The sequence below is a fragment of the Rhinichthys klamathensis genome, unplaced genomic scaffold (genome assembly GCF_029890125.1).
Source record: "Rhinichthys klamathensis goyatoka isolate OS25496 unplaced genomic scaffold, OSU_Roscu_1.1 h1tg000360l_1, whole genome shotgun sequence".
NCBI classification, from domain to species: Eukaryota; Metazoa; Chordata; class Actinopteri; order Cypriniformes; family Leuciscidae; genus Rhinichthys; species Rhinichthys klamathensis.
In genome coordinates this window covers 266083-293972 of record NW_026606869.1, presented here as the reverse complement: position 1 = coordinate 293972, position 27890 = coordinate 266083, and the positions used below count along the sequence as shown (strand labels likewise).

Sequence of the window (27890 nt, the reverse complement as noted above, 5' to 3'; positions counted from 1 at the left end):
AGGACAACCTTACACATTTTTCTCTCAATAAGTGTGTGCATTTCGCTGCAGGTCTGTAGAGCTGTTGTCTGATAAGACCTCTCCAGAAAAGGTAGGATCAGATGGAGGAAACCAGAAGAGCAGGAAGGCAGAACTTCTGAATAGTAATTACAAACAAGCCTACACACAAGCTGCTCCTCACATACACTACATTTGATGTTCCTTGAACTATTTTTTGTTTTTACTTATGTGATTATCTTGAATCAGTACTGTTTGGTCACGGTGCTATTAGCATAACATCTCCTACCACCATATTTGGCTTTTGTTACCTACTAGGATGTTATTGCATAACTCATGTTCACTGTTTAATCTGTTTTGACCTGCCTTCTGAACTATAGGTCCAGGATCCACCCCCCCTTCTCTGGCCAGTTATGAGTATCCAATTCTGCCTATTACTAAGAACAGACAAGAGGTACATGCATAGACATACAAGGCACATATGAACATATTTACTCATTATTCAATCGAGGATTTGTTTTTTTTAAAGATTTATTTGCATTTTCCTATATGTGCATATATCAATCCCTGTCTGTGTTTGTGTGTAGTTGATCTCTCTGATTGAGAATAACTCTGTCATCATCATTCGTGGAGCGACAGGCAGCGGAAAAACCACCCAGCTGCCACAGTTCATCCTGGATCACTATGCGGAGAGAAATACGCCCTGTAATCTGGTTGTCACTCAGCCACGCAAAATCGGCGCCACCAGCATTGCCCGCTGGGTGGCACGTGAACGCAAATGCACCCTGGGCAGCTTGGTGGGGTATCAGGTGTGATATGCATGCAGGAGAAACTAGTAATGTTCGATTCTTGAACGAATTGTTCTTTTAGGCTGGTAACCGGTCAGATTCGAACTGAGGGTACGTTTACATGACAGTGATGTACTAAAAAAGTTTTTCCTTTGGGTTTTTTGCGTACACACTGTCAAAATCATCCCCGTTCACATGGATTCGCGAAAAGGACTAAAATGGTGGATTATTCATGCCAGACCAGTAGTTGGCAATGTCACTTTGTAAAGAAACATGACGCGCCTATAGACTGAATTAGTAATACGCATGTGCATGACGTCACCGTTTTCACAATATCACATTGTTGTTGTTTACACAGAGACAATAACAGTATTGTTTTCAAAAACTTGTTTGAGTTTTCAGGCCCCCAGAACACCATTGTCGTGTAAATGAATACCCAAAACGCATAAAGTTTTCCATTTTAAGTTGAAAACAGTGTCGTGTAAACGGCCCCTGAATCGAACTTCTGGGTTGCGTCATCAACCAGGAACTAAAGTGAGGCACCAGTGTTTCTTTGAAGCACCTTAAAAGAACGATTATTTAGGAAATCGAACCTCATTAGTAAAAAAAAATGTTCTTCAAAAGTACAAAAAGTACTTCCAACTCATCAGCTCATTAGTAGAGACTCCAAAACCTGAAATGGATGGGTCAGATAAGGGGGACATCCAAAATGTGTACTGTTGGGGTGCCTCCAGAAACAGGGTTGGGAAACACTGCTGTAAGGAATGGGAATTGTTAAGTGGAATTGGAATTGGATTCACTTTTGTTAAACTTGCAGTATAAAATATGCTGATTAAAATTCCAATACTGTAAGCTATTAGACTCACTGAATACTGTATACATTAAATAGATGTTTTTTTCCCTCTCTTTTTTAAGGTGGGTTTAGAGAAGATGGCCACAGAACATACCAAACTGATTTATGTGACCACAGGAGTCTTGCTGCAGAAATTAGTGGGAGCCAAAACACTCACAGAGTACTCGCACATCTTCATAGATGAGGTACACAAATAATCTGCAATTTATAGAGACAACCGGTCAAACTTTTAAATGAAAGAAGTCTCTTATGCTCACCATGGTTTCTTCTATTACATCAGAAATACCGATAAAACAGTTATATTGTGAAATATTAATGCTATTAAAAAAACTGTTTTATTTATTTTAATACATTTTAAAATTAATTTATTCCTGTGATGGCATGGATGAATTTTCAACATCATTACATTACATCATTTACTACCTAATAGGGGTGTAACGGTACACGTATTCGTATTGAACCGTTCGGTACGAGGCTTTCGGTTCGGTTTTCAGTACGCATTTTTAAACCGAACGGTTCGTTGGACCATTTTTCCTGCCGACCAAAATTTCGTTATTTCAAATGTAGGCGCATCGTGTGTGGCAAGCGTGCTCATAATGTAAGAGACGCTGGCGTGACCACAACATTGCCCAACATCAAATGGCACATGTAATGTAAGCGGAACGAAACTGAGCTACTCGTTATTGTGTGGTTTAAGGACCGTTTATCAGTTTGGACCAGCGCGAGCCGATCTTAATCAAGCAGCACTGTTACTACAGTAAAATCCAGTAAAGAAAACATTTGAATTCGCCACTGAAGTAATAACATCGCTGCGAGATCTAGTAAGAAACATTCACATTTCTCCGTTATTAACGGATCAACAAGTGCTGACGTGGAAACCAGGAAGAAACATTGTGCCATGAATGAACTATTCAGTGTCCACAGATCAGCAACATTCACCATGGATTTACTGTAGTAAACCTACTAACTGTAACCATGGAAGTTTGGCAGGAATAGTAGGCTATAATGCTTTAAAGTAACATTACCTCGGTTGTATTTTGACATTATGAATACAATTGCTGCCCTCAAATGTTAATCTGAACTAAAATAAACCTTTGTTTATAACTACTACAATATTACATTTCATTTTGTCCAAGGAGCTGTTTTGTTTTATGCTCCTAAGAAAAGTCAAGTATAGCTCCATCATTGCTCAAAGTAAAAAAATATACTTTATGATGTTAGTTTTAATAAAAATATAATAAAAAAAATGTAATCAAGGAAATTTCTCTGGCATTTCTTTCTTTTTGCTGTATCAAAAACGTACCGAACCGTGACACAAGTGTATCGTATCGAACCGAACCGTGAATTTTGTGAACCGTTACACCCCTACTACTACCTAAGATTTTCTTTTTTAACTATTATCAATGTTAAAAACAGCTGTGCTGCTTCATATTCTTGTTGAAACGGTGATATATGTTTTTTAGGATTATTTGATGTATAGAAAGTTAAAAAGAACAGAAATAATGATTGGATGCAATTATCAATTATTATAGTGATGTCCCAATATAAAAGGTTCAGTAGTTTGCAAAAAAACTATTTTGCTATTATGAAAAGGTTAATATAACAAGGTTAAGGTATATATTATTAATATAACAGTTTTATTATATCAAATGATGTCAAATGAAATAACAATGACTTGCAGACTTAATTTGTGTGTGATTATAACTTGATTCAGGTCCATGAGAGAACAGAGGAACTTGACTTCTTGTTGCTGGTTATCAGAAAACTGCTACGGTCCAATTCCAGATATGTCAAGGTTTGTTTAACATGCATACTTAAATTGACACAACCACGTTTTACACTGTCATTTTTACCCCTTCTCCATCTATCCCACCTCTCCTTCTGCAGGTCATTCTGATGTCCGCCACTATAAACTGTGCAGAGTTTGCAGAATATTTTGGAACTCTGATCCGCAATCAGATGAATCCAGCATACGTGTTTGAGGTGGAAGGAGCCCCATACGCCATTGAAGAGTTCTACCTGAATGATCTCTCAACCATCCTGCCTCTTGGAACCAATGTATGGGAAGCAACAAAAATGCTATATTTTGACCATTTCTACTTAAATGCACTATATAAATGTGTTTGTGTTTGTCATAGGTTAACTTAACCCACCCAGTAGATCCTTGTATCACAGAGGAGATGTATAATGTTGCCGTCTCTCTCATCCAGAGCTTTGATGAGATGGAGGCTAAAGATCAAAGGTCAGAGATTACAGTGAGACACACGTACCAGTGTTTCTCACATGATTTTGTGAGACTATGTTGAGTGGACCTGGGTATATATAATATTTTGTACATTTTAAAGTTAAATTTATCAATCTGGTGCACTGAGAGTTCAAAATTAAGAGCTCCAACCTATGTTCAGTGTGCAAATTGAACAAAGAAAAAAAGTCTGAATTTAGTTCCTGAATTTTAAAGTGGACTCAGTAGAGATGGGATTTATGGCTCTTTGAGGAGATCCGGATCTTTGCGATCCGTTCCTTTCAAAGAGCCGTTCAAAAGAACGGCTCTTTTGGCTCTTTTTAAATATTTAGTCAGTTTTAAGAAGCCAGCTTGGGGGCATCTCAGTTTATCCTGGAAATAATCACTGGGAGGAATGATGAGGTGAGATTTGTAGTCAATTAATTAAAACTCAGATATCACACACCAATATCTGAGTTTGAATTATTCTGAAATATTGATTATTACCTCATTTGTCATGTGTGGACTATATTCCATAGGGTTGCACAACATCCCTCTGCTTAGAAAGTGATATCACTATTTTGGATTTACCTTTAGTACAAAGTATGTGTATGTGTAAAGCTATGTTGACTTATGTTATTCATACAATACCACAAGAACATTTTGATAAAAAACAAAAACTATTTAAAGTTGTAAATATATACTGTAGATACAATAACATGAACACAAAATGCAATGTAAATAAATACAAAGCAGTTCCTTTGTATTTATTTACAAAGGAACTTAGTGTTACTTTAGTTTTTTTTTTTTTTTTTTTTTTTTTAACTGGAGTAACCATGTGACGGCATAAGTCATTGGCTCTGCTCCTACCCAATGACAGCACGTAGGGTTTTTTCCCACTGGAGTACTCACGTAAAGGATGCGCGCGCGTGCACAACTATCATCATGCTGTTAGGCAGTAGCACCCCTGCGCTGGGTGCGCCCCTTCCCCTATAACTGAGGAGCTAATTTGTGTGCATCTGTGTGAAACACGCATGAAAAAAGAACGACAGAAAGAACGGCTCCCCTCCAGCCCGCGACTCGGCTCCCATCGTTCATGTTTATGAGCCGTTCAAAAGAATCGGTTCGTTCGCGAACGTCACAACTCTAGGACTCAGGCCTCGTTTTAGTTGTGATATAGTGTCTGTCTACATTTAGATTTGCACTGGTGTTTTAGGATGCCAAACAATTACAATATAATTGTTATTGTTCCTATGACAGTAATAGACATATATTTGTAAAACAAATACACTGTAAAATTTATAAAAATTAATATTTCATAAGTATATTATTTTACTTTATGCTACAGTAGGGACAATTGCAATACTTTGTATGAATTTCTACTCTTGCAAGAGATAAACCCTTTTATTTTGGCGGACCACTACCGTTTCTATAAAAACAGGTTTGCAAACGCGTCTTATTACAAATCTAGTGAAATGCCTGTATCATCTTCAAACACAAATGTTGGAAATTATTAGGGCTGTGTATTGGCAAGAATCTGGCGATACGATACGTATCGCGATACATGGGTCACGATTCAATATATTGCGATATATTTCGATACTGTGCATAAGGCGATATATTGCGATTTTTTTAAAGTAGGACTACAATTTTAGAAAGTATTATTAAAAAAAAAAGACATGATGTGCATAAAATTCAAACAAGTTTACTTTAGATAAACAATTCAGTACACAGAAAATCAAACTGCCAGTTTGGGATTGTGGTTCACAGGTTCTTAGTGAGCAAATTTGTATATGCTCAAGTAGGCCTTAATAAAAGAAAATACATAGCCCCTGTCACAATACATAACATACACACATGTGTGCAATCTGAAAAAACAAAAGACATCTGTCTATGTCAATAAAAATAAATAAATGCTTGCACTATTCCTAGTACACAGGGTACATCCAACACGTTTTGTGTTGCAAAAACACGAACACAATTCAAGTCAAGTATATTTATATAGCGCTTTTCACAATTGTATCAAAGCTTCACAGTATAAATCAAAATAACATAACAATGTTTGTTTCTTAGTGGAAAAAACATCCACGTTAGGTAGGGCTGATCAATGGTATTAATGATTGGTTAATTAATTTGAATATCCCCAATTCCTAAAGGAAACATTGAGGAACAAATATATAAATAGTCAGTTAAAGAAAATACATAGCCCCTTACTGTGACATCTAGGCTAATGCATAACACATGAGGGGCAATCTGTCATTAAAAAAATGCTTGCACTATTATTCATACAGGGTACATCCAACACATACCGTAAAACTTCAAATAATAGCGAGTCCCATATAGACGCTGGTCTCTTTTACACGCCTGATGTGGCGAGTGGCGACAGGTTTGGGTAAATAAAGGCCAGTCTCAAATAGAGGCGGGGTCTGTTTTTTAGTTTCGGGTTGTATTTAATCTTTTAAAACCCGTCAAATCGTCCGCTTTTTAGCAGCTGCCAAAACAAATTTGTGTCCCGCCAAAGCCTTTTTTTATCGGTGAGTGATGTAGAATAGAAAGACTGCTGCGCTTGACAGGACGCAAACGAGCAGAGAGAGAGAGAGAGAGAGACAGAGAGAGACAGAGACAGAGACAGAGAGAGAGCGCCCCGGCCGCGCGCGCGCACTCTCACGTCTTCAAACAACACGCGCGCTGTCTTGCTCTCTCTCCCTCGCGCATATTAATCAAAATCATAGACACTGTAGGCGAGGACACTAGTGGTGCGTCTCATTCTAGCCATCTAGTGGTAGGGATTTAAACACAACATAAACGCGAACCACGGCAATAGTATGAATATTTTTGCACGTAAACCAAAAAAAAAATCGATTGCGTTTTTGAAAATCGATACAGTATTGCAAAATAAAATATCGCGATACTCAAGTGTATCGGTTTTTTCTTACACCCCTAGAAATTATGCAAATGAAACGATGTGTAACTGGTGCCTGCTGCATTCCTGCATGCTTAACTCACAGCACATGCAGAGATGCATTAATTCACTGTGAACTGAGCCGTACTGAGATGCAGAAAACACTGAATTACGAGCTGAAAGTGAGAAAAGTGCGGACTTCACTTTGAAACGCAGCACAAATGGACTATATACTTATTTAATTTAATCTTTTAATCACAAGTCTTTTGTGATTTGATCAAAAATTTGTGTATCTTGTATTAGAGCAGTTAAAATTTGTGCTTTTGAGTACAAATCTCTCATACTGACCACTGGATGTTCAACATGGGACCTCATGGCAAAGAACTCTCTAAGGATTTGAGAATTAGAATTGTTGCTCTCCCCCAAGTTGACCTAGGTTATACACAAATCCGCCGCAAACTCTATGGGCGCTGCCATCTTGCCTGCCGCCATTACTGCGGGCCTGCTAAGGGTGACTGTGTAGCTGTGTCCCAATGTGAAGGCTGCATCCTCCGAAGGCCGCGGACTTCGAAGGATGCAGCCTATTCGTCCTTCGAAGGACGCACCTTGTAGCCTTCATAGGATTTCCTAATTGCGCATCCAGGTGTTCCCGATTACCGCTCCATGGCGCCAAGCAACAGTGCGAGATGGAGCTGCCGTCCTGATCATTAATTTGTTATAATTGAGTAAACAGCTATGGAGCCAGAATTGGCTATTGTAATTTTTATGTTTTATATTTTACTGAGGATGTTAAATAGGCTACATGAATTTTCTAAACGACATTTAGGCCACTTGTCTTTAAAGTCAATTTTTTAGGAGGAAAAAGGTCAGTATAATAGAATAAGCAAAAAAAGACTTCACATACAAAAAAGAAATATAACACAAACACAAGGTTAGGTTATATAAAAATAAAACATTCATGAATTATTTTATGATTAACATATTACTGTCTTCAGTGAACTCAACGCAAATGATAATAATATTATTATTATTAGCCTACATTTAGGCTACATATTTAGAAGGCGGTTTTATCCAAAAAAGGAACAAAGAAATTCGTCAAATGTCAGTCATAATACAGGGCTAAGATTATCACAAATAAACACAAGATTTTGACGCAAATGTGTGTGGGAGTGTGAGCGCGCACTGCATGGCACGGAGGCGCGGCCGCGAACACTTGCATTTTCCCATCAACAGTGGAAACAACTTAAAAAATACTCTATAATTTCTGGTCATACAGAAAATAATAATACATCATTCGCAACTACTTTTATTTGTTCAAACTCACATAACAAGAAAACGTTGTGCTTTTGTAAAATAAAATAAAACAGTCGCGCTTTCATGATCTCCGTGAACTGGAGCGCGTCTCATAAATGAACTGAAACAAAATATACCTATAAAGCTTGAAATGTTCACTTTTAAACGAACAATTAAAATGCCTCGTTATTTATTCAGACACATTTATTATCATTAGCCTATAAATCATGGTTCCAGAGACATGGCTCTTCTCATTCAGCATTGCGGGAAAAATATAATTTCCAGGTTCTAATCTGGCCTTAGAAAACCAGTAAAATCGACATTTGTCCCATAGTAATTTGTGAATATTTTAAATGTTTAATAAAGGGGCAAAAAGTCCTTTTTTTTTCTCTTTTTTTTTTGCGCAGCATTTGTGTAGCCTACTACAGTTCAAATTTTGGTGTTCAACTTTGGCTTTTAAAAATACAACAACCTTTCATTTTTAGTTTTTCAATTACGGGTTAAAAAACAAACAAACAAATGGACGCAAAAGTAGGCTACCTTATATTATTAAATATTTAAAATAATGTATTTGTAGAAAGGTTTGATAGTCAATCAAAATACTAGTAAAATCAAATACTTTAATCTAAAAAACTATCACTAAACTATCTTTAGTTTAATAGTCTGTGTAAATTTGCATCCATTCATTTTTAATTTTTTAACCCGTAATTGAAAAACGAAAAATGAACGGTTTTAAAAGGCATAGTTGAACACCAACATTTGAATTTGAACTGTAGGCTACACACCAAATGCTGCACCAAAAATGCTGTCGTCACCGGCGCGCAATGAATTATGGGGTAGGATCAGGGTAGGATAGGCCGCTAAGTGTCCATTTATGTATCCTTCCTTTCACGGGGAAACGAAGGGTGCATTTGGCGTCGCTTTTGAATCAGGGTAGCCTTCGTCGTGCCGCGATGACGCAACCGGCCTTCGAATACGGCCTTCGAAGGATGCGGAATTGAATTGGGACAGCCTTCATCGCGCCGCGGTGACGCAATCGGCCTTCAAATGCGTCCTTCGAAGATGCAGCCTTTGAATTGGGACAGCCTTCGTCGCGCCGCTGTGACGCAATCGGCCTTCAAATGCGGCCTTCGGAGAACGCAGCCTTCACATTGGGACACAGCTTGTGACACTTGCCGGGTGCTCTCTAATGACATTTCAATGAAAGCGGATCCTGCTCATGAAAGAAAATGTCTGGTGAATGGGAACATTGGGTAGATGATATCAGGTAGTGGCCAAAACTTACCGATAAAGGTAATTTATTGACAACATAATGTATTAATGTAAAAATGCGTCAGCCAAATGTAATAAGACCGAACGCTGTCTCTGTGTTGCTAATATGTTCACAATTAAGCTTCACAAGTTGCAAATAACTCAGTGTTTCCCCTACCATTGTTTTGTAATAATACTATACCCCATACCATTTAAATACGAATCCTACGTGTTCTGTGTGAATGAATGGTGCAGTCAACGCGCAGTTTCATTTAACACACACACACACGCTGAAGCACGTGTGACGCTCGAGCTGTTTATTTGCCTATATGAGGACACGACACGAGTCACACGACTGCATGAACTTCCTCGAGACGCGCTTGATTCCTGCCGGTTCCATAGTGAGAGCGGCGCGGCCAGAGAAATGTTGGGGCGCTGCGGCATATTACATATTATAAATAGTTTTTCAGCGTGAGAAATACAATGTGTGGCGGGAGAGCGTGACAAAAGACCGAAATGAGTGACTGTCATGCTCAACGTGTGACACTTGAGAGCCCTGCAACTACTTTCTATGTTACTTTCTCCCACCCGCAAAAATACTTTTTTTCTGTACCTCCAAATAGTTTCAAGTTAGCCTACGTGTCGCCACCATACACATCAGCATAAATGCTCCTGATAAATGATGTTATTAAAGCATTAACACACACAAACCACACTGTTATAAAAGCAAGCAGGCTACTGCGTGCATGGTTTGGCATGACTGAATGCGCGCAAGTGCGCTCCCTTAATAATTCCTAAAAAGCTGACATCAGTTCATCGCGATCTCACACATCTCTGTTATTATCAATGAAGCTGACTGCACAATGAATCTTTCATACAGGGTGTCCGCGGGTCCTTAAAAAGTCTTAAAAAGTCTTAAATTAGATTTTGAAAATTTATGGCCTTAAAAAGTCTTATTTTTACTTATGAAAGGTCTTAAATTTTCGATGGCAATTTGAGTTAGACATATCTAAATGTTTTCCAAATTAAAACTATCTAATTAGCGTACTTTTTTATTTATTATTCGTTCTTTGTGGATTTGCTCGTTCACGTGACATTTCGCATCACATTCGCGCCAGATTTACGTCTGTCTCCTGCACGCGAAACAGCAGGAGAGGAGAAGAAAGCTGGTTAATTTCAGTTCAATTGTAAGTTCATTCTTTATGTGCGTAGTGGTCTGCGATGTGTATTGTCTATTATGATATTGTAATCATTGTTTTACTTTAACGTTAACTATGTAACGTTACGAGGGCGCACTGCGAGCTGACATCGCATTTGTCTCTCATGCTTGCTTTCACTGCGTGATGTGTCAGTGCAGTTATAGGTATGTTCCCTAATAGACGTATAAAGTTTTTGTATTTTATATATCATATGTTGTTATCATACAATATTGCATCAGCAAGAGGGCTGGTTTCCCGTGCACAATAGCAAATATGATATTTATTTTATATAACAGTTAAAGGTATTGTAGGTAGAATTTTTTTAAAAAACTTTTTGCCAAATTTGTTTAAACTTTCTATATATATCAATGCACAATTAAAATGTAAGTACTCTGGAAAAGAGAGTATAAAAATCGAGTGTCTGTAGTCCTCTCAGGGCTGTAATAAACACAGCTACTTATCTCCATTCACTTCCACCCCCTCCATTCTGGGCTCCTTCCAAAACCACGCCCCCAAAACACATGAACGTGCGATGCCGACAGCTCACAGCTGGAGGACGCGCTTACCAGCGCCGAGCGGAGAGGAGCAGTGCATGTAGTGACATCATGTCAGACTCACATGTAATAAAATACCTAACTTTATCATTATGAATATAAACAACTAACATGGCTGTTAATACTCACTATCAAGCTAGCATATCGATACTGTTAAAGTTTAAAATATATTGAGTTTGATTCGTTAACGAGCTAGTAACATAAAGCAAAGCTAAAAACAGGTTGCATTGATACACGTTTTCCCATTACAATCAGTTACACTGTGATGAAGGTGAATTTTGTGTAAGATTCATAACATATACGCCGTGTTTTGCATGTAATTGTGTCTCTTACTAGTCTCTTACCCTCCTCGAGTCAAACGAGTGCGCGCATGTGGGCAGCGCATGTAGCAACGGGGGTGTTGCCATGGTTGCGAGAGAGTGACAGTCGCCTAAGCCAATCCTTTGTTTCGTCCCGGAAGGAAATAATGAGCTGTGTTTAGTGCAGATTAAACGGTCTAGAGTCACTCGATTTTTATACTCTTTTTATCAGAGTACTTACATTTTAATTATGCATTGATATATATAGAAAGTTTAAACAAATTTGGGAAAAAGTTTTTTAGACCAAAAACGACCTACCCAACCTTTAAATTAACATTGTTACATTTTATAAACAATATTGTCAATATTGTTTGTTTTCCTTTTATTTCGCTGACGAGAATTTCAAAATGAAACCGTAGCAGAGTCTCAATGCAAAAGACAGCGATGATTTCTTGACTGAAATCTGCGTTTTGAACGAATCATTTTAACGATTCAATGAACAATCACTTGCAGTTCCTGAATGAATCAGCCGTTTGAACAAATCGGTTGAATGAATGACTCCCTGAGACAGTGACTTGCCGCCACCTACTGGCGGTTTTAGTTTCACATTTAAAGTACCCTGTAATTAAAATGTTACAATTAGAAATCAGTTCATATTTAAATATTGAATTAAGAATTGAAAGAATTGAATATATCATAGCTTTATTTATGCAATTGTAAATGGAGTATAAATATATTAATGCCAGTTCTGATGCTGCTTCTGTGTCTCCTCTGCACTGCAAAGATGGATTTTGATTTAATGATTTAATTTAACTGGTAACAGTGGTATTGTGTTATTATTCTAATATAATTTAATTTGAATGTTAGAATTTGACATAAAAGATGATGCATACCTCTAAGTAAAAAAAAAAAAAAAGTCCATATATGGGTGAAAATGCCCCTGGAACTCAATTTAAGGTTGCAAATATTGCCCTTTAATAAAAAATGTTAATTTCTTTCACTGCTGTGAACTGACCACTGCATAGAATATGAAAAATATGAGTATCTTCGTGAGTCAGCTGTCAACAACAGGCCTAAACCAGCCATGGTACCAGTACACAAACACAATCAGTAAAATATCATCTAATTATCATCAACAAAACTTTGAAAATATTGAGACATATTTTTTTCAATATTGCGCACCCCTAATGTAAGGTATTAATTTTGATTTCTTCAGGTCTTAAAAAGGTCTTAAAAAGCCTTAAATTTGACTTTAAAAAGTGTGCAGATACCCTGTTCATAATATATACACTTTGTTTGTTATAATTAGAGGATTTGCCAGCATACAGAATTCACACACAGAGTGAGTGCATTACCGCCCGCGGCCGCACCAGGAACTCTGTGTAATCCGTATGGCCGTAAACATGGGCAGTCAATGCGCAACAAAGGTTTGTGAATTTCGCAAACGGTTTTATTTGTTGTTAAAACAGCCAACCACACAACACGCTCTTCCCGGCATCCCTGGACCGCATACGTACTAAAAAAAACTACATAGAAATAACATTTCGTACAGCTAACATCTGCTACAGCCGCCTACGGGACCAACGCTACTTCCTTAGCAGCAAGGCCCGCAGTAATGGCGGCGCTGCTTTACTTCCGTGTTTCGCCGGATTTGTGTATAAGAAGATTGGTAACACCCTGAAACTGAGTTACAGTACAGGCCAGGGTCATACAGAGGTTTTCCAAGACGGGTTCCGTTAAAACATTTGGAACAGGTCTCGCGAGGGTCAATCAAAGAAGTTGAGTCCTCGTGCTGTGCGTCAGGTACAGAAGCTGGCTTCAAAAAAACAGATGCATGAGTGCTGCCAGCATTGCTTTAGAAGTTGCAGAAGCGGAAGGTCAGCTTGTTAGTGCTCAGACCATACGCCGCACACTGCAACAAGTTGGTTTGCATGGCCGTCGTCCCAGAAGGAAGCCTCTTCTGAAGCTGGCCCACAAGAAAGCCCGCAAACAGTTTGCCGAAAGCAACCTGTCCAAGAGCATGAATTACTGGAACCTAGGGTGTACTCACGTTTGTTGCTAGCTATTTTGACAATAATGGCATTGGCAGTATGTTGAGTTATTTTCTGAGGACAGTAAATATATACTGCTATACAAGCAGCACATTGACTACTCTAAAATCTACCCAAGTTTCATTTCTATAGTATTGTCCCTTGAGAAGATATACTAAAATGTTTGCTGAAATGTGAGGGGTGTACTTACTTTTGTGAGATGCTGTATATATGCTATTCTTTCTCAGGCTGTCTGACAGACGTGTCAACAGCTTTCACACATTCTTTCAAGATAAGTCTTGTATCAGCAAAACATTTAGAATTGCTTGTTTTGTTTTTGTAGTTTGACTGCACACTTGTGCAAACTTGTGACCCACTTTTGGGTCTCGATCCACCAGTTGAAAAACACTAGTCTAGGTAATTAATGGGAGACATTTCATACACTGTCGTACAAAAGTTTGGGGTCTGTAGGATTTTTAATACTTATTATCATCAATTTTGAAAACAATTGTGCTACTTAATATTTTTGTAGAAACTGTTTTTTTCAGGATTATTTTTGTTCAAAAGAACTGCATTTATTTGAACTAGAATTTTTGTGTAACATTATGAATGTCTTTACTGTCATTTCTAAACAATGTATGTTTGCTAAATTGAATGCATCAAGGTGCTCAAAGCAGACTGGAAGTGTCACTCATCCTGAGAGAGGTAGTGTGCTCGTCTTCCTGCCTGGGCTCTTCGAAATCCAATATATGAAGGAGGCCCTTTCAAAACTTGTGCGCAAGAGGTACGTCTGTGTGTAGTGTGTGTGTGTGTGTGGATACAAGCATGTTTGTGTATAAAAGTGTTAATGTGTGTTTGTTTGATCACAGGTTACAGGTATATCCTCTTCACTCTACTGTCACTTTAGAGGAGCAAAACGGAGTGTTCCTGGTTCCTGTACCTGGATACAGAAAGGTGAAATTGTCTCTGAAGTCACTGCTTTGTATGTTTGAAGGGTGTGATGGATAGTACATGAAACAAATTCCTGCTGTTTGTATGTACAGATTATTCTCTCCACAAACATCGCAGAGAGTTCTGTCACAGTGCCTGACGTTAAATACGGTGGGTGTTTATTTTTACACCAGCCCTCAGAGTTCTTGAGATCATCCTACTGTGAGAAGTATAAATTATGCAGTATTTTTTGTGTTATGCAGTGATTGACTTCTGCCTTGTGCGTCAGTTGGTATGCGATAAGGAAACCAACTATAGGAGTCTCCGTATCAACTGGGCATCCAAGACCAGTTGCAACCAGCGTCGAGGTACTGCACATGTGGGCTGATGTTCAGTGGCACAGATTTACTGTAAAGGTGCACTTGGTTTGTGGGTTTTCTTAAATGCAGTTTATTCGCGTCTCTTCCTGTGCATCCTCCCAGGTCGTGCCGGACGGGTATCTAAAGGTTTCTGTTACCGGTTAGTGTCCAGACATTTCTGGGAGCACGAGATTCCAGATTTCACAATCCCAGAGATGCTGGTAAGAGAGCAATAGCATGTCTGCCAATGGCAGCAAAATTTGGAGGGTCTTCAGAAATAATTAATTTTTAAATTCTAATTAACTTAAGTATTTTTAGTTGATCATAGCAGAGAGGTGTGTGTGTGTTTTGACTTGCAGCGGTCACCGTTGGTCAGTACCTTGTTGAAGGTGAAGTTGTTGGATATGGGTGATCCCCGCTCAGTTCTCTCCACGGCCCTCACGCCACCCAACCTCAGTGACATCGAAAGAACCGTCCTGCAACTCAAACAGGTCAATAAAGTTGGTTTTGTACTGGTTGGTTGAACAGTTTAAACCTGACATTAAATTTTACATAATGTATGAATGCTAACACAGAACATTCTTTATTGAGCGTAGACGTGAATCCTATTTTAATTTGGTGAAAGTGATTTGATATTCTAGTTGATTATTTGTTCATTTTACTGTTTGAATTTGTATGCATATTGTGTTTGTGGCAGTGTTATTTCAGTATTATTTATATAATAAAATCTTTATTAATTATTTAAATTAAATTATTTTTATATTTAAAATTTTGGCTTAATCTTTAGTCATTTTGTTTTGTTTTTGTTATTTGTATTTTTGGTTGTTTTTATTTAATATTGCTATTTAGGTTTAATTTATTTTTGTTTTAGTTTATTCATTTTTCAGCTAGTAATTGTAGTGCTTCAATGTAAATTTATTTCAGTTAGTTAAATAAAATTATCAAATTTTTTATTTTAGCTTTTATTTTAATTAACAAAAATATTTGTAATTGCTTTAATATTTGTTTTAGTTAATTATAAATGATAACCCTGGTTTGTGACCCTGTGTGTGTAGATCGGAGCTCTTTCTGTGCAGACCAACAGTCAGATGGAGTTTGATGGCGAGTTGACGTTTCTGGGTCGTGTGTTGGCGCACCTGCCCGTGGACCTGCAGTTGGGGAAGTTGATCGTTCTTGGACATGTGTTCGGTTGTCTAGAGGAGTGTCTTATCATTGGTATAATGATGTGTGTTAGTGTGTGTGTGTGTGAGAAAAATATCTGTATATCATCTGAATAATCTATAATATCAGGTTATACCATGTTGCCATGAAAAAAAAAGATGAAAAGATGTAAACTGTTTTTCTCTCAGCTGCATCTCTCTCTCTGAAGAGTTTCTTTGCCATGCCATCACTGCAGCAGCTGGCTGGGTACAGGTCGGTTGACCTTTGACCCTACATACTCGTCACAGGTTTTCTAAATTGGGCTTCCACTTGATCCTGATATTCTTCTGTACTGTTGTCTCTGTTTGACCTCAACAGGAGTAAGTTGAGTTTTGCACAAAATGTTCCAAGTGACTTCATTGCTTTCGTCAATGCCTTCAAGGTACGAAATGCCAGCTCTGAGCGTGACCAGTAGACTTGTTTAGATCTTAGATGCCATATTGAATTTAATGCAGATGAAAACATGGCGGTGAGAGATCAGAATAATTTTTAAAATTGCAAGCACTGTTTAAAGGTCCTAGATTATGTAGTTCTCACAACTCAGAACTGTTTGTCTACTTTTTCTGTCTACTGAAAGGTTTTTTTTTTGTTTTTTTTAAGAATTTCCGTCAGCTGATTAATTAGTATGTTAATTAATTAATGCACTGTATTCTGTCCCTCACAGCCTCGTTTTCATTTCTGTCAAAAATGAAATATGCTTCTACCCTGACTAAGGTCTATAGATGTCAATCTCATAACATACAGTGTCTATAATAGTAAAATATTTGTTTTTAATCTAACTTAATTGGACTTCTTTATTTATTTATTTTTTTAGGCCTGGTACACATCTAGAGCTAAGGGAGAACTTAGACACCCAAAGGTAAGAGAATAAATATTGATCATATATTTGAAGATGGGAAAGGAAGCCTTAGGACATGTATACAAAAGATAAAAAGTAGGGATGCACCGACATTTTGGCTGCCGAAAATGGCATTTTCGATATTTGGCCGAAAATATGCTGCTCCTTGTCCGGGAATCAGGTTTCATTCTCGTGCAGCATGTTTAGTAACTTCACGAGCGGCTCTTTTCCACTCCACTCATGTACCGATAAACCACTGGAAAAGCAAAGTCTGCTCGAATAACGTGCTGACATGAAATTTCTCCGTAGTAGACTTCTGTTTGCCCTACTGAGCTGGTTTTGCCATGATGGGCAACCATGGTAAAATGACCTGCTCTGATATATGACCTGCAATTATAATAATAGCTTTGTAGGACTGTACTTTTTATTTTGATAATTAGTCAAAATAAATATGAGTCTGTTGCATAGAACTGAATGAAGAATAATATATTGATGTTTAATATTTCAATACAGGGCTATTTTCTGTCCAATTTTTGTTACTCTAAATAAGTGTGGTTATTTTATTGGTAATTTTATTTTATAAAAATTCTCTTTTCTTCTTTTTTTCAGATTCAGTAAAATGATTGCATTTAATTTTAAAGACTAATAATTATACAACTATACACGTTTTTTTTTTTAAAAAATAAGAAACAATTATTGAAAATGTTATTTTCATTTTCGGCCAAGTGCATCCAGAATTTTCTGTTTCGCCCAAAATTTTCATTTCGGTGCATTCCTAATAAAAAGTTCTTGCTTACAAAAACAGCTAGATGTAAACCATACTCAACATGTCTTTCGAATATTCCATTTTTTTATTTAACAGCCCTAGTGCACACTGCAACCCCTTTTCCCCCTTTTTTTTTTACCAGGACGAACTGGAATGGGGCAAAGAGAACTGCATTCAAATCAAACGAATCAGAGAGGTAAACACTGCACACAAATGCGCTAATTTTGTACAGAATTTGCTCTGGTCCCATTGCATGTCTGTTATAGGTGGCAGAGCTCTTTGAGGATCTGAAGAAGAGAGTTTCCAGATTTAACATGCACATCAGCAGCTCCTCGAACCCCACAGACTACACCAGCCTGCACAAACAGAGATTCATCCTGCAGGTATAGATGCATACAGCAATACACTACCTGTTCAAAAGCTTGGTCAGTAAGATTTTTTTTTTTTTTTGAAAGAACAAACTTTTATTCAGCAGGGAAGCCAATTTTTGTTGTCTCAAATTTTCAAACAAAAATGCTGTCGTTTTAAATGTTCTATTGATCAAAAATGTATCATGGGTTATGCATGATTTTTAAGCAGCACAAATGTTTTCAACATTGATGATGATAAAAACATTTCATTAGCACCAAATCAGCATATTAGAATGATTTCTGAAGGATCATGTGAATCTTACCAACCCCTAACATTTGAACAGTAGTGGATGTTTGTGTGTGCTACTATTGAATGTGATCCGATTATCGTTTCTTTGTCTTTCTGGATTAGGTGGTCATTGCGGGTGCATTCTTTCCGAATTATTTCTCTCAGGGAGAGATTGATGAGCAGCTGGCATCAAAGGAACTTTCTGGAAATGATCCAAAGACCACCATTCTGGTACCAGCGTCTCCCCTTACAAAAGTCAGATTTAGTCAGAACTGGGATGCACATGCTCAGAACCCACAAGAGCTGTTGGCTCGTATTGAGTATGACCTGGGTCAGGTCCCTTAACCATTCCTCATTGTCTCTCATCCCTTATTTTGTATTATAAACATGTTTATAGACATGCTAGCTAGAGATGTACCGATACTCTTTTTCCCTTCCCGATACCGATTCCGATACCTGGACTCCGAGTATCGGCCGATACCGAGTACTGATCCGATACCTGGGTGTGTAAAGTATCTATACAGCTGCAATTCATACTAGCACTGTATGAATTGATAGAATTATTTTATGGTGTGTTTCAGACTTATTCCTCAATTAAACATGAACAAATACATACAGTGAAGATATTTTTATTATCTGACATACATTTCACAGCAATATATTATTTATCTTTCTTAAGTGAAAAAGAACTTAAAATGCAACCACATATCTAATACTGTAAACTGAAAAAGGTATTTTAGTTTTACAATATAACTGCATTAAAAAAGTGCAACAAATAAATCTAGGAATCTAAAAAATGATATATGAATAATATAAGAAAATAATCTCTTTATAATTTAAAGTCCATAAACAATTTTGTTAAATAAACGTCATTTCAGTTTTGATCGCGGCGGGTCATCCAGAACAATAAACTCAATACATGTTGTCGGTTATATTTATTCTTTTGAAAACTTTTCTCTTTGTTTGAATGAAGCTTTCAGAGATTGTTGATTCTGGCGCGGCTCATTCTTCTCTGCCCTTGCCTTTGTGTAATCGTGTTCTGCGGGGTGACGCGTCTTCAAATGCTTAAGTTATCGTGTTGAAGTTGCTAATACTTGTTCCACCCATCGAAATTGCAGTATGGCATACGAGACATGTCGCCGTTTTACTGGCTGGTTGGCCCAGTCTTAAATACTGCCAAACAGCGGACATACTGCTAGCGCGCACGCGTTTTCTTCTTCGCTGCTCTAAACAGTGGTTGCTTGTGGCAACAGCACAACTTCCTGTGTCGCCACAAGCAACCACTGTTTAGATCAGCGAAGAAGAATTGATCTCTGATTTGCAGCGTTATGCAAAGCTAGCGTGCATAACTAGATATTGTGTAAGAAAATGGTATCGGATTGGTACATGGGTAGAAGTACTCGCCGATACCAGCATTTTTATTGGTATCGGCGGCATTTCCGATACTAGAATCGGAACAACTCTAATGTTAGCTATCTGGTTTACTGACACAGACAACTTTACTTTATAGTATTAGCATTTAAAGGTTCCCCCTTTAGAACTGGAACAATGCTATGCGACCTTAAATAAATATTTAGTACTTGTGTAGTAGAGTATGTCTCTGGCCTAATGCCTTTTTTCTCTCATCAGATTAGGAATTTGCCTCCGTTTGCATTCCTGTGCTATAAGCAGCTCCAGTCGCTGTTCCGTCAATGTGGACAGGTCAAATCAATCGCTTTCGATGGATCCAGGTAACTTAAATACACAAAGACAAACCGTGTGTTTAGTATGGAATCTTGTTTTGAGCACAAAATAAAAAGGTAATTGACACAATTTATTTCTCACGATTCAAGGAGTTTCTGTCTTGCAATTGAGTTATTTCGCAGTTCTGACTTTTTCCCCTGGAATTGCAAGTTTATCTCGCAATTCAGACTTTCTGAATTTCTTTTGCGAGAAGTAAACTTGGAATTCCAAAGGAAAAAAAGTCAGTTGCAAGATGCAAACTCAAAATTGTGAGAAATGAAGTTAGAATTGTTATAAACACAATTTTGTTAAAGAAAGTCATAATTACAAGATGTTAAAATTGTTAGATATAAACTTGGAATTGCAAGAAATAAAGTGAAACATTTTACAACAACCTTTGCAGAGCGTATGTGGAGTTTTATCGCTCATGTGTGAGGGAGACAGGCGTGTTACCCGAGGTCTTGTTGGCATTGCTGCGAGCTCGCCAGACTCCCGGTCTCCACCTGCTGGTGCACCACACAGATGAGGTGGAAGTCCATGCTAGAGGAAAGCCCATCGCACACCTACGTTACGCAAGGTAGCCACAAGCCCACCCCATACAGACCTTGACAGAGATGCGTTCAGTTTTCACAAAGAAATCTCTTTCAGGGTTAACGTGGATGTTCAGAGCCATGCTGTGTGTCCTGTTGGAGTTCTGAGCAGCACTGTAAATCCAGAGAAACTTCCATCCAGCAGGGATTTTGTCATTAACATCACAGAGGTGAGGACTGACACCTGCAGCTTTTTTGTTTTAGAAAGCTTTTGAAGCCTTTTGGAAAAATGTGGCCTAATTATGACCTATTCTTAGTCCATCTTTTTGAGCAGCATATGCATGTTGTTAACGTGTATGATTGTTTGTAGGTGATCGATGTAGGCCATTTTTGGGGCTTTCAGACAGATCAGAGCAGCGTAGAGAAACAGTGTCAGTTAACAGTAGCGCTAAACATGAGGGATCTGAGACCCGTGTCTGTCTCACTCTATCCAAACCTGCTGTGTGTGGCCCCCTTCAAAGATGGACAGCAACTGGCCAAATACTATAGAGCCAAAGTATTGCACATCCTGGGCAGCAACGTAGAGGTACAGCACACACTCACGATGCTCCTGCGCAGAACAAAAGTCATATACATAATTATTGCTCTACATGCGTAGCTGAATTTAATAGTTTTTTACACCAAATGTATTTCCAGTACAGATGCACATTTTTCCAATATTAAATTAAACAATTCTAAATTAGTTCAACTGAAGAATGTATTAAACTCAATGTAATCACAATAGAATAAAGCCACAAACCCAAGTCAACTCTTGTTTTAAAACTTATTTCTCAGGGCACATTATGCTACGTACATTTACACAATCACCTTATAAATGTGAGATTTTATTAATAATAATGTGTATGATGTGCCATAAGTATAATGTTAGAAGCTAACTCAAAAAGTTAATGCTGGGTCTTCATCACAGTTGTGAAAAGTTTGTAGAGTAAAGCATCGGCAGTTCAAACATTTTCATAATATTTAATTTGTGTTCAAACTTTTAAAATACTTGTTCTTGTTAGGTACAGCCGTTGTTGGTACTGGAAAAACGGTTTTACCTTGCTAGTGCCAATCTGGAAGAGACAAACACGGAACTGTGAAAAAGGCTAATTAATGAACTTTACAGTTATTGAACTGAACTGAACCATCACTGAATTGATTTGAGCTGAAAAATCACACTATTGTCTTTTTAGAGCCACTTTACAGCAGAATTTGAATGTATTCATCATTGATTGTTATTTTCCTGTTTGTTACTGTGAAGCTACTTTGAAACAATCTTTATTATATTAAGTGCTATATAAATAAAGGTGACTTGACTAAATATATATGTATGTTCATAGGTGTTTTTTGTGGATTTCGGTAACACCTCTACGGTCCCGTGCAGCAGTCTGAGAGAGCTCCCATCTGACCTCATGACTCCGCCCTTTCAAGTACGTACTTCTGATACGTTTTTTTTTGTTGTTGTAAAATAATACTGCATATAATCTTACCTGTATGAATTAAATAAAGATTAATCCTTATTGAATTTACACAAGTTATTCAGTAAAGAGCAGAGTGATTTATTTTTCTTTTGTAATTTGATTAACATTAAAACAGCAGCAGGAAAATTAAGCTGCTGTCACTTTAAAATTAATACACGGATCCAATATACTGATACACGTGTTGTCTTTCTTTACTATTTATGTTCACTTAAAGGGATCATATAATGGTACATGCACTTTTACAAGTTGATTGTACTCAAATGTGTGTTGGCAGTGCCTGTACACAACCATCATATAATGATAAAAATCCATCCAGTGTTTTTGTTTTAATCTCCTTATATGTTTTTCCCTGTCTCAAATTGAGCCGTTCGTTTTTGTGACGTCAATAAAACGGACGCCCCTCCCACGATTGTTGATTACAGCAGCGTTTCAACACAGACCCGCACTGACCGAGCGCCGAGCTGTCACCATAGTCCGTCATTGTTGATACGCTGGAGCAGAATCTAAGCGATTGTGGTGTTCTGTTCTTGGGTGTAATAACGAACACAGCAGTCATTTTTATGTTCCTAAATCCGAACTGCTGAAGACGCAGTGGCTGAGTTTTGTTTTCGAAGGGAATATTCCCCACGATCAACGTCAATGCTCTCATGTTTGCGCGAATCATTTTTCACCAGACTGCTTTATAAACGAGGGTCAGTATAAAGCTGGTTTTGCTAAGAAGCTGCTCCTGAAAAAAGAATCGGTGGCAACTATTTATGTTCCCTCTGCACCTCCAGAAGAAGTGAGTGTAAAGTTTTATTAACCTTTATATTAATCTATGCAAATCGTGAAAAAAAGTTTTTCATGACCATTAGTTGTAACGTCAATCTGTCAATGAACTAACGTATACATCAGTAAACACATAGCATTCGTATCTCACTTCTCTACCCTGCCAGTGCATACAAAAATAGATCAAAGTGACATTACGTTAACCAACCATTCAGAAACGTCCTGTTCGAGCCTTAAACTTCTTTGCGGCCGTCATCTTGTTCCGGGTCCGACTCCGGTTCAAACTGATACGATTACACAGATGTGTCCTCAGAGACTCCCGCTGCCATTCTTACTCCAAAATATACCCTCAACTGTTGTCAAGGCAAGACTCCATGGGCGTTGTGTCAAAACGCCAGCAGAACAGAGGGGCGGAGTGAGGGAAGCTCATTATCATTTAAAGGCCTATGCACTGAAACGGCGTGCTGAAAACAGAACTGTTTTTGACCAGGTAAAATTAGTGTTTTCTGAAAATACTAATGAGAATTTTTAATAAAAGTATATTACAAAGTTTTCATTTAGACCCTAAACATTCATATTAACTTGTACAAAAATGGCATTATATGACCCCTTTAAACCATAGCAGACTATATTTACTAGGATACTCAACAAGGTGGGCATATTAAGATAAATGTATATGAATTTGTCCATTCAAGCGCAAGGAGACGTGAAAGAATTCAGTTTATTATTTGCCCGCTGTCTCGCGCAGCTTTCTGTGCGCTCTTAGGATGTGTGCATGGCATGCATTATAAAATACACACGTTATTTTCTAATAATTCAATTATCACAATTATGAATTATCAAGAAGAATTTTCACAGACCTTAAATTTATTCAATCTTTGGGATGTGCCGGAAGATTTCTCTATATTCGGCCGAGCAGTCGTTTTTGGTGGCTCGCCAATGTAATAGATTTCTCTAATACATTAAATAATTAAGCTAGACCAGAGTTCTTGTGGGGAGAAGAATTTATTGACTGTAGTAGTGTAGCACAGTTCTTCAGCAGTGATGTTAGCATGTCGGCCTTCAAAGAATCTTAACCCAAAGTTCTTTCTGTGTGACAGAACTTTATACATGAAGACAAAAGGGCTACATACAAAAATAGAAAACTGTTAAGACCCCCCACAGAAGATTTATCAACCATGCAATCTACTCTGAGCAATGCTGTTTCTTTGTCATTCACACCCATCAGTTTCTATGGGGCATACATCTGTATGGGCCATTTGGTTCACACCTTTACAGACACAGATGGAGTTGACTGCATCTGAGGCACAGTCACAATGTAAATCTTTCAGCTGGAGTAGACTTTACAGAGTGCTTGACTCTTGCATTGTCAATACAAGATCTTGTCCAAACAATGATTTGCCTCTTGATGGAAATAACATCACAACATTTATTTCTATCAAGAGGTGCATCAATTTTTGGTCAAGATCTTGTATGGACAATACAACAGTCGAGCACTAAAGACTTTCAACAAATTTAATGTCTGGACTCAGAGGTGCCAATTCATGTGTGAAAATTATTTTTCATGCCCCTCCCAACCATTTTTTCACAAATTGAGCCTGATGAATCTTGACATTGTCATCCTGGAATGTGGCCATGATGTGTCTTTCTACATGGTTGTTTAAGAAATGAAAAGCTACACACTCCATGCATTAGGGTTAGAAGAACTGTTGCCAAATATATAACATGTTAGAAACATAATAAATCTAAACAGCGACTTTTTTTTTTTGGTCGGGCAGTGTATATGAATGCCACATAGGTTATTTTGACGCAAATCAATTAAGATTACATCATTTTTAATTTAATTAATTGAAAGCCACAGTTTGAACTGATTCACAGAAATTAGACAAACTTACTCTAACAAGGTTTTTGCTACTGAAGTTAAAATTACAGATGCTATTAAATTTAAAGGGATAGTTCACCCAAAAATGAAAATTAGCCCATGATTTACTCACCCTCAAGTCATCCTAGGTGTATATGACATTTGTATTATTGAGTTGAGTTGTATTAAAAAAATATCCTGGCTCTTCCAAGCTTTATAATGGCAGTGAATGCCTGTATATTTTTTGAAGTCCATCAAAGTGTATCCATCCATGATTAAAGTGCTCCAAACGGCTCTGGGGGGTTAATAAAGACCTTCTGAAGTGAAGCGATGCGTTAGTGTAAGAAAAATATCCATATTTAAAGCTTTATCGACTAAAACAACTGTGAACTGAAACAACTGATGTGAACGAGCTTGTAGTCTCAACAGACTATTTTAGGAAAATTAATGTCCATATAAAAAGTTCATTAGAATCATTGCGATATTCATGAAGCTACATAATTTTCAAAGTCATTGTTAATATATGGTTGGTGTATCTTCCAGCTCTACTCTGTATTACATCTGGATTTTTATGGATTTCAGTAAAACAAGCTGTATCTGCATGTTCCATTGCAGGCGCAGGAGTTTTGCATTGCAGGCATGGGTCCGTCTGCACAGTCGCTGATTCTGGGCGATCGCTGGAGCAGTCGGGCACGTAACCGTTTTAAGACACTCACAAGCGGCCGCTCTGCTATCGTGTCCCTCTACTCCATTCTGCACGGCGTCATGCGCATTGACCTGCACATCTCCTTGGAGATGGGTGATGTCAGCGTGGCTGACCTGCTGGTGCAGGAGGGACATGCTTGCCACACCCCTGAAAGCTTTGAGAGCCAGGTAACCATGTCAACCCCACAGTTTTGATAAGTTTGTTTGCCATTATATTAATTCAGTTTTTAACATTTTATGGTCTGCTGTTGCCTGGTAACACAGAATGACTCCTGCAGTATGCACTAAAATATTTCTTATAATAGTTTGAAAATAAGAGTGTTTTAACATTTGTAAGTCTTATAAAACATCCTGAGCAGTTAAATGTCCATGTGTTTTTTTGGTCTCTGCAGCAGTCCCATGAGGTTCTGATATCTCTGTATGAAGATATGGCCAGTGGCAGATTCACCCCCAGTTCAGCTAGTGGTTCCTTGAACAGCAGGATGGAGGAAGACAAGCAGCTCATCAACGAGCTCCTTCAACACTTTTGTGTATCTAGCACCAGCGCCCCCAAGTGCAAGGTTCTGGCATAGAAGCCCTGTGATCACCTGCAATTGAACTTGCACACTTCTTTACTAGGGGTGTCACGATTCTCCAAATCCTCGATTCGATTTCATTTTCGATTCTAAGGTCACAGTTCGATTCGATTCTCGATTTTTATCAATCGGCCAATCAGGATGCTCTCTGTCTTACATGCGCTTCATGAGGCACACACGCAAGGTCTCTCGCTCTCCCCCTCTCTGCCGTGCACGCAATACGGTTTGGAGCACAGTTTTTTCTGTCTCGCACGCTCGCTCTTGCTCGCTCGCTCTAGATTCCTTTTAACTAATTTACGTGCATCAGGGAGCCGCTATCAATATGCGGGAGACTCCCGGAACTTCCGCGAGACTTTGGATGTCTGCAAACTGTGGCTTTTTTGAAGCGCGAACGTTGTCAACATTAGGCTACTCACTGGAAATCCCAAAAAACTTCCACACCTGCGAGTCTGCGACTTCAATGAAAGAGGAGGGGTTCACGTTCTGTTGATGGGTCTCCTGCATCTGTAGTTGCCATACTATCTTTTGAATGGCTGTAGCTAAGTTAGAGGAGACCATAGACTTGCAGCACGCCGTGTTTTTTCCGCTTGGCAAGCCGAACGGACGTGACATGGGGGCGTGGCAGTATCGACGATTGTGAATTAATTTCGATTGATTTCGATTTTAATTAATTTCGATCGATTTCGATTTAAAATTGAAATCGTGACACCCTTATTCTTTACTGATTATGGCTCAGTTATGAACTAGACGTGCATTTCAGAGAGATTACTGATAGGATCAAGCTTTTCTTTGCAGTTTCTCCAGTGCATATTGTTTAATTTGATTTAAACAAAAATCACTGTTTTCAAACACATTTCAGCTTTTCATATAGTGCTGTGTTAACAGAGGTGTGTATTTTCTCCCTAAGATCTGTTCTCCCTCTTTTGCAGGCTTTAGTTCATGGTCCCAGCAGCCCACATAAGATCAGCGTTCACAGCATGAGCCGGGTCAGCCACTTCAGGTAAGACCTGCCTGTCCATCTCACAGACCAGATATGTTTCATCCCTGGATAGGATGCGGAGAGTGTTGTGGGTTTTGTTTTGTTTGCAGGGCTGTTGGCATTGAGAGGGACAGTATTAACTCTGTAATGGTGAATGAAAAACCACAGGACTGTCATGAGAGGATGTTGGTGGCTGCAGCCGTGTCTCTCAGTGCTTCAGGTGCGCACATAATCACACACAATGATTTGTTTGAATACTAGGGGTGGCCGATATACCGGTAGATAGGGATGGGCTTTATCGTTATTATCGCGGGAAGACTAATTCTTATCGTGAGGAAAATTTTTAACGATATATCGCAAACGATAATATATCGCAAACGATAATATATCGCCCATCCCTACCGGTAGAGACTATTAACTGGTGGAAATTTGTCAACCAGTCAAGATTTTGGACTAGGGCTGTCACTTTACGTTCGAAAATCGATTGCACAATCGATCGGACCAACCAACAGAAGTTTCGAAAACGAAAATAGGGAATCGATTTTAACGGCCTTTTTTTTTTTTTTTTTTTACCAAAAATGTGTTTTAGGTGGACAGATCAATACAGTATCAGAGCATGTAGGATGCTGGAAAATAACAATGTCTTTTGTTAACCAAATTCGCTATTACTTCAATGCAAGTGAACAAGCGCGCCGTTATTTGTTGCTTAGTGACGTGTGTGTGTGTGTGTGTTCAAGTAAGCCAGAAATGCGCAGATTCTGTGTAATACGCTGTATTTAATATATCATGAGGACTCACGAGTTGCGTATTTGCGCTAAATCCGCGCAGATTTGTCTTACACGAACTTCCCCAGCAAAGTGAGTAAACACAGAAACACGCCAGATTGGCTCGTGATTTGACCGCGTTTCCCGCCAAAGTTCATTTGTACCCACGTTTGGCGGGTCGGAGGGTGTTAATTTCAATCCCTGAAGTTTGCACTCCTGTTTATCATTGTGCACGAAACTTCACGCCAATAAATCATCAGAAATATTGCGACTTGTGCGCGTATCAAGCGCCCTCTTTACTCTCGTCCTAACGCCTGTTAGGTGTCCGTGGATTTGCCTGTATTTGG

The 27890-nt window shown here is 38.3% G+C and overlaps 1 protein-coding gene across 1 annotated transcript in view; it reads left to right on the top strand.

Moving 5' to 3' along the window:
• tdrd9 (tudor domain containing 9) overlaps positions 1 to 27890 on the top strand; it is a 34769-nt gene that overhangs the window by 1012 nt on the left and 5867 nt on the right. The window contains exons 2-30 of the mRNA XM_056233145.1: positions 52 to 143; positions 378 to 451; positions 585 to 806; positions 1701 to 1823; positions 3353 to 3433; positions 3526 to 3696; positions 3777 to 3880; positions 14052 to 14171; positions 14257 to 14341; positions 14431 to 14488; positions 14581 to 14685; positions 14800 to 14897; positions 15036 to 15167; positions 15732 to 15891; positions 16026 to 16089; positions 16195 to 16258; positions 16691 to 16735; positions 17623 to 17676; positions 17747 to 17863; positions 18243 to 18350; positions 19749 to 19849; positions 20245 to 20418; positions 20490 to 20601; positions 20742 to 20957; positions 21751 to 21840; positions 25136 to 25393; positions 25618 to 25785; positions 26730 to 26800; positions 26890 to 26999. Of these exons, the coding sequence (XP_056089120.1) occupies positions 52 to 143; positions 378 to 451; positions 585 to 806; positions 1701 to 1823; positions 3353 to 3433; positions 3526 to 3696; positions 3777 to 3880; positions 14052 to 14171; positions 14257 to 14341; positions 14431 to 14488; positions 14581 to 14685; positions 14800 to 14897; positions 15036 to 15167; positions 15732 to 15891; positions 16026 to 16089; positions 16195 to 16258; positions 16691 to 16735; positions 17623 to 17676; positions 17747 to 17863; positions 18243 to 18350; positions 19749 to 19849; positions 20245 to 20418; positions 20490 to 20601; positions 20742 to 20957; positions 21751 to 21840; positions 25136 to 25393; positions 25618 to 25785; positions 26730 to 26800; positions 26890 to 26999 (3377 nt within the window). The remainder of the gene's footprint in view (positions 1 to 51; positions 144 to 377; positions 452 to 584; positions 807 to 1700; positions 1824 to 3352; positions 3434 to 3525; positions 3697 to 3776; positions 3881 to 14051; positions 14172 to 14256; positions 14342 to 14430; positions 14489 to 14580; positions 14686 to 14799; positions 14898 to 15035; positions 15168 to 15731; positions 15892 to 16025; positions 16090 to 16194; positions 16259 to 16690; positions 16736 to 17622; positions 17677 to 17746; positions 17864 to 18242; positions 18351 to 19748; positions 19850 to 20244; positions 20419 to 20489; positions 20602 to 20741; positions 20958 to 21750; positions 21841 to 25135; positions 25394 to 25617; positions 25786 to 26729; positions 26801 to 26889; positions 27000 to 27890) is intronic.